Source organism: Ornithorhynchus anatinus, chromosome 2 (assembly GCF_004115215.2).
Source record: "Ornithorhynchus anatinus isolate Pmale09 chromosome 2, mOrnAna1.pri.v4, whole genome shotgun sequence".
Taxonomy (NCBI): domain Eukaryota; kingdom Metazoa; phylum Chordata; class Mammalia; order Monotremata; family Ornithorhynchidae; genus Ornithorhynchus; species Ornithorhynchus anatinus.
The window spans coordinates 91202181-91215599 of record NC_041729.1 but is presented as its reverse complement, the minus strand read 5'-3'; the positions used below and the strand labels follow the sequence as shown (position 1 = coordinate 91215599).

Below are 13419 nucleotides of genomic sequence, written 5' to 3'. Positions count from 1 at the left end.
GGCTTGCCCAAGGTCACACAGCAGACAAGTGGTGGAGTCAGGATTAGAACCTACGTCCTCTGACTCCCAAGCCCACTCTCTTTCCACTAAGCCATCCTGCAAGTCTTAAAGCATACTGCAATGAGCAAAACACTCTCTTCTCACCTGCTGCTGATGCCACTGCAGTTTCTTTCTGGGCTTCCCATTTTCTTTTATCCATCCTCCTTGTCTACCATCGTGGCTATACCTCCCAGTAGACCTCTGAAGTAATCCCAGGGTTAAGCAAGGTCAATCAATCAATAAATGACATTTATTGAGCGCTTACTGTGTGCACTGTACTAGGCACTCGGGAAGGTACAATATAACAGAGTTGGTAGATGTGACTTCAGCCCATGAGGAGCTTACAGTTCAGAACTTTTGGCCTGCAGGTTTTGAATTATTTAACATTAACTAAAGATGCATTAACAATGACCTAATGCAAATGCATGTAAGAGCACATCCCTTTCTTCCTGCTTCCCAGATACCTTCTGAACAATACCTCTGAGCATGAGAAGCAGCGAGGAAAAGGAAATCTACTGCAGACAGCTTAGAAAGGTAACTTTTCACAGTCTTTTCAAGCGTACACATTTTGTCACTATTTTTTGGAAACAAGCTACAGATTTCAGGATTTACAGGTTCCACAACTAGTTCATTGGTTACTCTCTGGAGCGCCTTCAGAAAAAAATTGGGCACACGATTAGATTATTGTGGCAAGATGAAGGTAAGTACCACCTGTGCCTGTACACCTGGCTCTGAGGACAATTCCTGGAATGAGGGAGGGAGGGAGGAATTGGAGACTTCATGAGAGATGTTACTTGGGTTGGTGGAGTTAGAACTCCAGAGCTGACTGCAACTGTTCTTGATCTCCACTCTCTGTTTCCTCCCTAACACTACTGTCCCCCAGGAAAAAAAAAGAGTCAGATAACATCTGGAATAATCCAATCCTGAAGTAAGATATATTTTTTACAATTTTAAGCTCATGCGTAAGGCGCCAGCCAGATCAAAACAGAGACAGGGCCTCATTCATCTTTCCCTGGCCTCTTTCAGTTATGGACTCTTTCTATTTATGAAGGTGACTACTGATTAATAGCCCTTCATCTGCCTCTTCTGAAGCCCACTTTCTGCATCCTCAGTCCACATTGTCAGGTGTATTTCCCATAGAATTCTTCTAAGCTGAAAACCTTCTTGCAGATGGAGGATGTGGTTTCTAAACTCCAAAGGAGTGTTGTCTGTTTGTCTGTCTCTGAGCCCCAGTAACTGGAAGAGCGTTCTCTTTCTGGACAACTCTTTGGCATAACTTTTCTTCTTAAAATGTTCCAGATTGGTGTCTCTCTCTCTCTCTCTCTCTCTCTCTCTCACACACACACACACACACACACACACACACAGTCCTTTTAAAGGTACCCATCTGAAGTTATAGATGAGGCATTTTGGAAAATGAGGTTTCACATCACTGGGAGGAGGTTTGCTTCATTAGGGGAAGGGGCTGGGTTTCAGGACACTTGTGTCCTTTTCTTTGCTCTTGCTTTGTGTCTGTAGGCTGAGATATCTCAGAACACATTTGCCCTACCTTGAAATAAATATAGAATAAAGATTGGTGATGTAATGTGTAACTTAATCAGATGGTGAAAGTCAACCCTCAAGAAGAAATCATATCAAACTAGGAGGAGAGTTTGAGAAAAGAACAAGATGATGGAAGATGACAGCCAACTAAAGAGACCAATCTTTACTAAAATCATTTTCTACCCATCCTTCCCCCTGTAATGCAAAAGAGCTGTGAAAATGAGACAGGCCCAAGGCATTAGCTTGATTTTAAAAGGCATTCTTTTGTGGCAAGCAAAAACTTCAGTAAACATTGCAAGAGTTTTACAGTTTTTCCATTCATCTTTTCTTGCTTTCTTTTTTGTTGCATTCTCACACCATTCTCTTGGGCTTTCTACTCTGTTTGATACATTTTAGTTTGGGGCTTTCTGGGAATTGGTACATAATGTGTCTTCACTCTGTGCCGACTGTCTCCAGTCCCGCTATTTCCATCGCCATGCCCCATTCAGTTGGTACTGCCCAGCTCTGGCAAGTCCACTGCCCCGGGCTGCCTTTCTGCACTGTGGTAGGTGGAAACAGGGAGAGGGAGTTTCGGCAGTCACCGAGATGTGAGAGCTACACTTCCTCATGCTTGGTGGGACTGGGCTTCTGGAGTGTCTTTATCGCCTATTCAAAATAATCTCCCCTTCAACCCAATATAAACACATGATCCCATTTCCCTCAGGCACCCTCAGCTTTGGGTGATGCTCGGGGCCATGGGAAGAAAAGAAGACCTGCATGAGAGTAACACAAGAGAAATTTCTAAACCACTCTTCTGAGAAAAGTGTCAGGAGGTTTAGGAACTTGTTTGGGACAGATTTTGGTGGGGTGCACTGATGAGACTTTCTGGCAGCTTCTGTGTGGCTTTAATTTGCAGTTTTCCATATGAAAAACCCTATTGAAGGTTTGAGCCACTCCAGTGGTATCAGCACCGTGGCTTTTAGGCCTGGCAGAATTTTAAGGCAGGAAAGGGTGTTCACCCCACGGCAGTGCAGAATATGGGAAGACAGCCTGCTCTAAGTGGGCCTCATCAGGAAGGGCATCAAAAAGAAAAATCAGAGTTTTACTGCAGAAAAATCTGGATGGTCCACCCCAGGCATAATATGGGCAGATCTGGTAGCTGTATTTTAAGAAGGACATAGAGAAGCAGCGTGGCTCAGTGGAAAGAGCACGGGCTTTGGAGTCAGGGCTCATGAGTTCGAATCCCAGCTCTGCCACTTGTCGGCTGTGTGACTGTGGGCAAGTCACTTAACTTCTCGGTGCCTCAGTTCCCTCATCTGTAAAATGGGGATTAAGACTCTGAGCCCCACGTGGGACAACCTGATTCCCCTATGTCAACCCCAGCGCTTAGAACAGTGCTCGGCACATAGTAAGCGCTTAACAAATACCAACATTATTATTATTATTATTATTATTATTATTATAACAGAGAAAGGGAGATATGATAGTCTGGGGAGTGGAGCCGCTCCCATCGGAGGATGGATATGTTGAACAGAACACGACTTTCCATCTGGTAGATATAGGGTGATGGGGCAGGACCATGCCATCCATAGGCCCGTTGCAGGGATGGCCTCACTCCGTTTGTCCTAATGGGTCCCTCCCAGTGAGCAAGGGCTCTACATAGTTGGCTCGGGGAGCATGGAACAGTTGCCTTCATGATTTGGACAGCCTTTCCTTCTTCCCAGTGGAAGACATCTGGAGTCCTGCTCACTCAAGGGAAAGACTCCTTGGTTACAGGGAGATAACGGAGAGGAGATTCAGCTTTGGTGAATCCCGATCTTGGAGGACAACACAGAAGCAGAAGCAGTGTGGCCTAGTGGATAGAGCATGGGCCTAGGAGTCAGAAGGGCCTGGATTCTAATCCTGGCTTTGCCACTTGGGTGACCTTTGGTGAGTCATTAACAAGTCCGATAATTATGGGAAGCAGCATGGCATAATGGATAAAGCACAGGCCTGGGAGTTAGAAGGTTGTGGGTTCTAATCCTGACTCTGCTGCTTGTCTGCTGTGGGACCTTGGGCAAGTCACTTCACTTCTCTGTGCCTCAGCTACCCTGTCTGTAAAATGGAGATTGAGACTGTGAGCCCCTTGTGGGACAGGAGCTGTGCCCAACCTGTTATCTTGTATCTACCCCAGTGCTTAGTACAGTGCCAGGCACATAGTAAGCACTTAACAATTACATCAATCATTAGAAGCAGTGTGACTTAGTGGATAGAGTATGTGTCTGGGATTCAGAAGAACCTGGGTTCTAGTTCTGTTCTCAGCTCCACCTCATATCTGCTATGTGACCTTGGGCATTTCACTTAACTTCTCTGTGCCTCAGTTACCTCATCTGTAAAATGGGAATAAGATTGTGAAACTCATGTGGGGTAGGGACCGTATCCAAACTGATTAACTTGTATCTACCCCAGTGTTTAGAACAGTGCACGGCTTATAGTAAGTACTTAATAAGTCTTGTCTTATGCTGTCGAGTCATCTCCGACCCATAGTGATGCCAGGGACACATCTCTCCCAGAGCACCCCACCCCATCTGCAGTTGTTCTGGTAGTGTATCCAGATAATTTTCTTGGTAAAAATACAGAAGTGTTTGCCATTGCATCCTTCCGCACAGTAAACAAGACTCTGCCCTCGACTCTCTCCCATGCTACTGCTGCCCAGCACAGGTGAGTTTTGACTTGTCGTAGATTGCCTTCTACTCGCTAGCCACTGGCCAAGCTAGGAATAGAATGGGTAGGCCTCTTCTTGACTCTTCCTCCCATAGTCGAGACTGCTGGAGTACTGGAAACTCCCCAGGTGCGACCCTGAGAGGCAGCTTAACAAGTACCTTAACAATAATAATAATTATTATTATTTCACTTCTCTGGGCCTCAGTAACCTCATCTATAAAATGGACATTAACACTTTAAGCTCCATGTAAGACAGCGACTGTGTCCAATCTGTTTAACTTGTATCTACCCCACTGCTTAGTACAGTGCCTCCCACATAGTAAGTGCTTAAATACCAATAAAAAACAAAAGCTGAAGCATTGCCACTGAGCCTACCCTCCTGTCAGCTTCCTTTCCATTTCCTATATAATAATGTTGGTATTTGTTAAGCGCTTACTATGTGCAGAACACTGTTCTAAGCGCTGGGGTAGACACAGGGGAATCAGGTTGTCCCACGTGGGGCTCACAGTCTTAATCCCCATTTTACAGATGAGGTAACTGAGGCAAAGAGAAGTTGTGACTTGCCCACAGTCACACAGCTGACAAGTGGCAGAGCTGGGATTTGAACTCATGACCTCTGATTTCAAAGCCCGGGCTCTTTCCACTGATACGTCCCACTAGGTTTATAGGTTTATATTGGAAGCTCCTTGAGGTCGGGAGCCGTGCCATTTCCTTCTGCTGTATTCTCTCAAATGTGGAGAATAGTGATCTGTGTGCAGTAAGTGCTCAATAACATTTCTGATTAATTGACACTTGCTTTAAGATTGCCCTCAGATCCTTTTCCTGCACTGCCTATTGTAGGAGGCCATTCAGCAAAGCTCACCCTAATTTGAGAGGACTATTTTTGTTTGTTCATTCATTTTTTTCAACAGCATTTATTCAGCACCTACTGTGGGTAGAACTTTGTCCTAAACAATTGGGAGCTTACAAAAGAAATGAAAGAGCCCCAGCCCTCAAATAGCTTAGAACTTAGTGGGGAAGATGCAAGTAGCCAAAATGTTACATCGATTAAAGAATAAGATCCTAGGTTAGACTATAGAAAACTGGCAAATAGGAAATAAACTGATATGACCAGGGAGGTAAGGATTAATCTGGGAATGTCTCTTGGAGGAGGTGGCTTTACTGACAGGAGGGAAGGTCGAAGATTTGCAGATTTGAGGGGATGGGAAAGTCAGTAGCAATTGGTTGGAAATAGAAGAGTTGTAAATGAGAACGAGTTAGGGGATTACCAAGGAAGGAGCGAAAAGTGCAAGCTGGGTGCTGCCAGAGAAGAGAGAAGGTAGGTTGAAGGAAGATATTTCCCTTTAAGGAGGAATCTAAATGTGGTCTTGCTGCTGGTGGCAGCACTTCTCACAAAGAGGTCAAGATCAGAACCAAGTCGGAGGCAAGACTGATTTCACAATCTGTTCTGATTGAAGGAGAGATTTTCAGCTGGGAGGTAGGCTCAAAGTGTATTGAGAAATCATTCACCTTGTGAGATCTGCTGTCTAGAAAGCCCCTGACAAACCAAAGCCCTTAACCTAAATGACTCTGAGAACAGATATGCCAAGCTGCTCCAGTTGGAGACAGCAAAGAAAACATCTAGGCAAACCTGCAGATGTCCTCATTCATGTACCTTGACATGAGATCACCTGATTATTTCCTGGATTGCCATGTTTTGCTGTTTGTCTTTACTTATATTTAGAAAGCACCTACCAAGGGACCCTGGGGCAAGAGCTATACCAAGAGACAAATACTTTTCCAAAGTCACATGTTGAGATGCATAGGTAATTTCAGATGAGTAATCTCTTTTTCTCCTGAGAACTGTCTCTCCACCAACCCAGCTGCCTAATTAATCAAAATTTTAGCAGGGAAGTGTTATAGTTCCCCTTCTTATAAAATTTTATACTCAGAATTCTCAAACCTGGACCCTAAAATCAGGGAACGTATCTATCACCTCTGTTATATTTGTACTCTCCTAAGGGCTTAGTACAGTGTTTTTTCACACAACACTTATATGATTGATTTAAACCTCATGTTTTCTGAGTCCTCAAAATATTTAGACATAGACTGTTTTTGTTCTTTGGTTAAATCACAAAAAAAGCATTTTCTCTTATTTAGACTCTGAGCCCCATGTGAATGGGGACTGTACCCAACTCTATTGTCTTGTATTTTCCCCAGCACTTAGAACAATGCTTGACATATAGTAAGCACTTAACAGGAACTATTATTACTATTAGTATCACTGAAACCGATGCAAATTCAAGCTGATCTCTGAAATACGAGACAACCTGTATTAGCTACAAGTACTTCGTTAGCCCTTAAACGGGAAATATTTATAAAGATTCTGTTACAACTCTGGGCTTCTTTGGTGCCATTTATCAAGCCCAATAGGTTAACTGTTAATGCAGATACATCTGAGTTTACCTGCTTGTACAATCAATTCTGGGTTATCCACAATGGGCTTCTTTTTTAATCCTGAACAACTACAAACCTGACTTCTCCAGAAATTCTCCTATCTTGCAGCATCCATAGCCTACACTTGTCTCTCCTCAGACTCCATTGGATTAATAATAATGATAATAATGATAAGGGTATTTAAGTGCTTACTATGTGCCAAACACTGTTCTAGGCACTAGGGTAGATACAAGGTAATCAAGGTGTCCCACGTGGGACAGTCTTAATCCCCATTTTACAGATGAGGTAACTGAGGTACAGAGAAGTGAAGTGATGCTCAAATTCACACAGCTGACATGTGTCAGAGCTAGGATTGGAACCCATGATCTCTGACTCCCAAGCCCATGCTCTTTCTAAGCCACACTGCTTGTCTAGGAGTACCTCTGCTTATTGACCAGATGGAATTCACAATCTTCCTTTCCTGCCCTCTGGCAGGAGCCAAACTTCCCTCCCCCATTTTGTATTATTTGTGCTACTCTCCCCTGTCCATTAGCATGGATAATTGAAAATCAACTCTGAAAATGGTTCCTGTGAGACCTCATGGGATGGGGAATTGGAATGATTACTCATTGTTCCCGGGGTACTGAAGCGCAGAGAGGAACTGAAGCACGGAGAGGAACTTTCTCCCAAGGAGAAAGTTCTTGGACACTGTCCGAGATCTTCTTCCCCCATCTGCCCTGGAGTGACCTTCTGTATTCTTGTCTCATGCCCCAGTCCCAGTCAAATTTGAAGACTTGAAGACCATCCAGGAGTCCATACTCCCAATCTGCTCAATTCTATAACTTCCAAGGTTACATAAAGACAGGAACTGAAGGGACCTGGAAAGACCAGTAAAAACAACCCAGACCCAGTATGCTACCATATGGAAGAGGTTTAGGCTGATGTAAGTGGAAAAAAGTAAAACCTGTCTTGTCAAGAGAAGTTTAAACAGCCTCTCTACACTTTTAGGTTAATAGGAAAGCATATACTGAGTAAACTCATGGGTAGGATATGTGTCTGTTTATTGTTATATTGTTCTCTCCCAAGCACTTAGTACAGTGCTCTGCACAAATTAAACACTCAATAATTTGATTGTCTAAGTACACTCATCTCTGCATTTCCTCCTGCCTTTAAAACATCTCTACCTGGATATCTTACCGACACCTCAAACTAAACATGTCAGAAAGAGAACCCCTTATCTATCCACCCAAACCCTGCCCTCCCACTGACTTTCCCATCATTGTAGACGACCACCATCCTTCCTATCTCACAAGCCCGTAACCTTGACATTATCTACGATTCTTCTCTCTTATTCAACCCACATATTCAGTCTATCCTGTCTGTCCAACTTTCACAACATCGTTAAACTCTTCCTTTTCCTCTCCATCCAGACTGCTTCCACATTAATCCAAGTATTTATCCTATCCCCCTTTGATTACTGCATCAGCCTCCTGGCTGACCTCCCTGGCTCCTGTCTCTCCCCTTTCCAGTCCATGCTTCACTCTGCTGCCCAGATTATTTTTCTACAAAAGCATTTAGGCAATGTTTCCCCACTCCTCAAGAACTTCCAGTGGTTGTCCATCCACCTCTGCATTAAATAGAAACTCCTTACCATCAGCATTAAAGCACTCAATCACCTTGTCCCCTCGCTGCTCTCCTACTGCAACCCAGCCTGCACACTTTGCTTCTCTAATGCCACCCTACTTACTGTACCTCAGTCTTGTCTATCTCGCTGCCAACCTCTAGTCAACATCCTGCCTCTGGCCTAGGATACCCTCCCTCTTTATTTCCAACAGACTGTACTCTTGCCACCTTTGAAGCCTTATTCGAGGCATGTCTCCTCTGAGAGGCCTTCCCTGACTAAGCCCTTATTTCCTCTTTTTCCACTTCTGTATCACCCAGATACATTGTTTTTAGTCACTGCCCCTTGAGCCCCACTGCATTAAGGCACATATCCATGATTTCTTGATTTAATATCTGTCTCTCCCTCTATGGCATAAACTTATTGTGGGATGGGAATGTGCCTATCACCTCTTTAGTTTTGTACCCTCCAGGCGCTTAATACAGTGCTCTGCACACAGTAAGCACTCACTAAATATGAATGATTATATATGAAAGAGTTGTAAGAAATGGTTGTTCCCATTTAAGGAGCATCAGAGGAGATGAGTTCTATAGTGTGAATTTTCTAAGGGAGTGTTCTGCAAGAATGCAGCATGGCCTAGTGGAAAGAGTCTGAGCCTGGCAGGAGGATGAGTTCTAATTCCTGCCCTGTCCTTGTCTACCATGTTACCTCAGGCCAGTCACTTAACTTCTTTGGGCCTCCGTTACCTCACCTGTAAAATGGAGATTACAAACGTGAGCCCCTGTATGATTTAGACTGTGTCCAACCTGATTTACTTAAATCTACCCCAGGGCTTAGTACATGTGCCTGGTACATACTAAGTGCTTAACAGATACCATTCGATAAACAACCTGCCCTCCCCGCAAATGCAACTCCCATTTTATTGGAGAACTGGGGGAATTAGTTAAGATATGAAAGGTAATGAAATGGTGTTTTTCTGGTCTCAAAAAGACTAGAGAGACATATCTGGGGGACTTGTTCAAAGGAACTAGTGAACCTTCAGTTGGGTTCAGTGGCATCCATTGAGCTGGGTAAGGAGGGCCTGCAATGGCCCCATGATTGGCCAACAGTGTTTCTTGGGGGCAAATTTCAGTGCCTTGGCGGCTGTACCCACCAGGACATCTCAATTTCCACAGTGAAAGGACATCATGAATTCTGTCTAGCATACTTGCTGCCTTGGGGCTGAACACTGCTGAAAGTGAGAAAGATGATTACCTACTAGGTATTATATACTGTAACTTGCTTTACTTCCAAGAAGTGTTGCAATTATACAACACTAAAACCACAAAGAAACGTCTTCTCACCTGGAGCTGGTGATCATTATAAAGCATCATGAAGCAAGGAATAGAGATACCATGAAATATTATACCAGTTAGTATTATAGAAGCAGCAGATGCTACTCTTTGTCACAGGCCTAATATTTTTCAAAAGAAGATTACAAAACTGCCCAGCCAGAGAATATCCTTCAGCATTGACTTCCCTAAGGCAAAAAAAATATAGCAAAACACTTTAACAGCCATTTTCAGTGGTCTACCTTTTAGCAAACTGAATGACTGCACTGGGGGGAGGGAGCAGGGAGGGAAGGAGAAAGTCTGATCTGCTTACAAGAACTGACTTCTGGAGAGTATTAAGCAAAAAGCCCCCAAATGCATCTATCAAGGTGCTGAGCTTGGTTGCCTTCTTTTTAAGAGCAGTGGCTAGGAAAATACATCAGGCACATCCATCCGGTCATGGAAATTCTCAGTGATGAATCATACTATGTGAGGTAAAGGAACCTCATCAAACTTTTATTATTTCTGTGAAATTGACCAGGCTAGGCACCAGCACTTCCCCTCCCAGGATGAAGTTCAAATGAACTTAAACCTTCTGAACCAAGCTGTCTCCCTTCTGTACCTTACACAATAATGCTCTCTGTAATCAACATAAGACAAAACACTGATTTAGGATTAGTTATATTTTATTAAATGAGGGCACCAGAATCCTAATGGGGTTTTTGGTCAGAATTTGGTCGGGGCACCTGGCAAAAGTCCATTCTTAGCCTCCTCCATGTAGGTCACCAGGCACAAACATACTAAAAGAGCCTATCAAGCTGTGTCAAAAACAAAAAATCAAAGATGCTGATATTTCTGACATTTAGTGGGATACAGAGAGTAAGCAGTTATTCTTAGAAGTATATGCATTGATGATGCAAGTCAAGCCAACTTCTTTGGACCTGGTACTTGCAGCATAATATAGGAATTGGGATCAACTGCAAGGCTATCACAAAGACATACCCTTTGCTGTCCTTAGGTGAATATCGTCATTGGATTTCATCTGAGTGCTGGCTGGACAGGCTTCTATCTCTACCTGTCTGGGTAACTTGATAGTCTCCCAGTTAAATATAAGTCAGGTACCAGATGAAGCTCAGTGCTAGCCACCTTGCTCTCAGCCTATTTCATTTGCATTCATTGATATATACTTAAACTGTGAGCCCCATGTAAGACAGGGACTGTTTCCAATGTGATTAACCTGTCTCTACCCCAGGGGTTGATTCATTGGAAGCGCTTAAATATGGTAACGACAATAATCACAATATATATGTTAATTGTTCATGTAGTAGTTGACAATATTAGTTTTATATATTACTTGGAGCAAGAGGGCGGTGAACTTGCCCTTGCTGGAAAAATTCAAGGACAGCAGACACCAAATGATCCCATTGACAAATTATGCCCTGTAGTGAGAAGGGAAACAGATGGTTAATCTGTACTTCAGTGCGCACATTTCCATAATGATGAAATGAGGAGGGAATACTGTGCCTCTTCAACTCCTACCAGGTTGATTAAAGATTCCTGCCTCTGGGGAACTAGTCAATATTTTAGAAATATGATAAACCAAGAAGAAACATGAGGAACTTGACCAGGTTCATATCGTCTCCTGAGCTGAAGACCCTTGAATGCTCTCTCTCTCTCTTTCTCTGACTGTGAGGGCATCTGCAAGGAGACATCACTGATATGTGATGCATTGACTTGATGATGCTAAGTAGGGTCACATTCAAATCACCAATCATGAATTTTACCTCTGTCACCCAGACAACTGCTCAAGTTTGAGATTTTCAAAAATGTATCTGCCATTGTCCTTGGGGACTTTGAACATCTTTGCCTTTCTGGGTGTGGAGAGCCAGAAATTTTACTGTGAGTCCTTCTCCCGCCTTGGGTCTCTGCGTGCACTTTTCTGAATTTGCCATTCTAGTTTGCCACTGGAGGCATGGAGTTTCTACGTGCCCTGTTCATGATGCACTGCCTGGGGTCTCAGTGAGCTTCACTAGTGGGTTTGTTGAAGTGAGGGAGTGGGATTTCTGGCACATCAAAGAGAGAGCAGGAATGAAAGGCTGAAGGAATGAACGGATAAAATGAAATTGATGGTAGTGCCCCAGGGTATTGACGAAGGTGGAAAGGGGCTGGAATCGCAGAAAGGAGGCTTCCCAAGAAATAGTTTCAGCTCTCAGACTCTGCCTCTCTATCCAAAACCCCCGCTTATGTCCTCTTTGAGAATCCACATGAAGTGACTGTACTCTGCCAGCCTGTCTGTCTTTCACATATGGCCTGACTTAGTGGGTTAATAGAAAGGAGTCCTTTATTTTCCCCCCTTCTGGCCACTAAGTACCAGTGAAACATGCAGAATACTGTGGGAAGAATAGTGATGGGTTTTATAAATACATTTCTGTGGCAACATAACCACAGCACTATCAGACACATGCAGCCTCCTGCTGTGTTCTCTCTCCAACACCAGAGGAGGATTAAAATAGAGGTGTTGAAGGGATGGATTCTAGTATATCTGAAATGGTAGCATTTGCCGTTTGCTACTTCACTTGTGCATATATGCAGTCAGAGGGGAGTGAGAGAGAGAGTGTACAAATTATAGATGAAGGTAGATTTGGGTAGATTGAGTGGTTTCTCTTTATGAATGAAGATCTTAATGCAGAACTTTAGACTAAGTGAATGAAAGGGGTCCAGAGAGTTAAACCCTTAAAAGACTTCATGCTCAATGCATGCAGCTGGTGATGAAAGATGCGAAGGGGGAAAGGGAGAGGAAAGGGGGAGATACTGTAAGAACCCTTGACTGATTTCTTACCCATAATTGTACTCTGCTCAGTCCATTACAAAGGATGTGCAATCTATAACTTCAGCTCTGTTTATGGAATTCCAGTCCATTCACCGCACCCCCATCCTCTTTTCCCCCCATGCATACCCAAATGCATCTGGAGCAGGTAAAAAAAAATAATCATATTTCTCATCCCATTCATGGCTAGTTGCTACATCTCCTTAGGAGCGATCAGGAATACCACACACAAAACAATTCTCGCTTCAGTTAAGCTTGTACAAAGACAATTCAGAAAAAGAAAACAAAAGGACAAAAAAAAAAGAAACCAGTCATCCTTACCCTCTTCTTAAAAAACTGAAAGGCCGAACACTTCTTGACTGGGAATCCATTCATGTCTCTGTTTACCATTTTCCACAATGGAGAGGGTACCGTCACAGTTTCAGCGGGCACTTGCTTAGTGCATCTGTTTTTCTCCGTAGCCCTCCTAGAGACGGTTAATGAAGACAGAGCGAGAGATGGGAGAATCCGGGCAGAGCTCAGCCGACTCGGTCCTTCTCCACTCATTCACTCAAACGCTCATTCATTTTGCTGCAATAGCTTCTGCAGTAGCCTTTCCCTGTGCTCTTAATCATTCCTCAAACTTGCCAGCTTGAACTGCTACTCGATCCTGTGGCAGGTCCCAAACCAGGCGAAGCAAATCTTTCAGCTGATGAGAAGTGGAAACAATGCCCTGTTCTTTTATTCAATAGCCTACAGAGGGCCAGCCTTTTACCTGGCTCCTTCTGAAGTCTGGGTATAATCTGTTCGTTGCTGTGGCTCAGGTGATGCCGTTCTGTGCTGTAAGAGATGAGAGCACTATTGGATCATGCCGGTTCCAGTGGGAGTTGCAGTGGATAAGAGAGAGCGAGGGAGGGAGAGAGAGAGAGAGAGACAGAGAGAGGAGGAAAAAAGTGAGGGAGAGGAAGAGAGAAAGAGATGGCAGTGAACAATAACTGAGTCAA

The 13419-nt window shown here is 43.7% G+C and overlaps 1 protein-coding gene and 1 non-coding gene across 2 annotated transcripts in view; both read right to left on the bottom strand.

Moving 5' to 3' along the window:
- The window catches only part of SGK1 (serum/glucocorticoid regulated kinase 1), a 155480-nt gene extending 142277 nt beyond the window's left edge, over positions 1 to 13203 (bottom strand). Inside the window, exon 1 of the mRNA XM_029056425.2 lies at positions 12758 to 13203. Coding sequence (XP_028912258.1) covers positions 12758 to 12982 — 225 coding nt within the window. The 5' untranslated portion in view covers positions 12983 to 13203. The remainder of the gene's footprint in view (positions 1 to 12757) is intronic.
- On the bottom strand, positions 4271 to 4408 carry LOC114809796. Its single transcript, XR_003757572.1, has one exon. It is a non-coding gene; the product is annotated as a small nucleolar RNA SNORA7 (small nucleolar RNA).
- Positions 13204 to 13419: the final 216 nt, after the last annotated feature.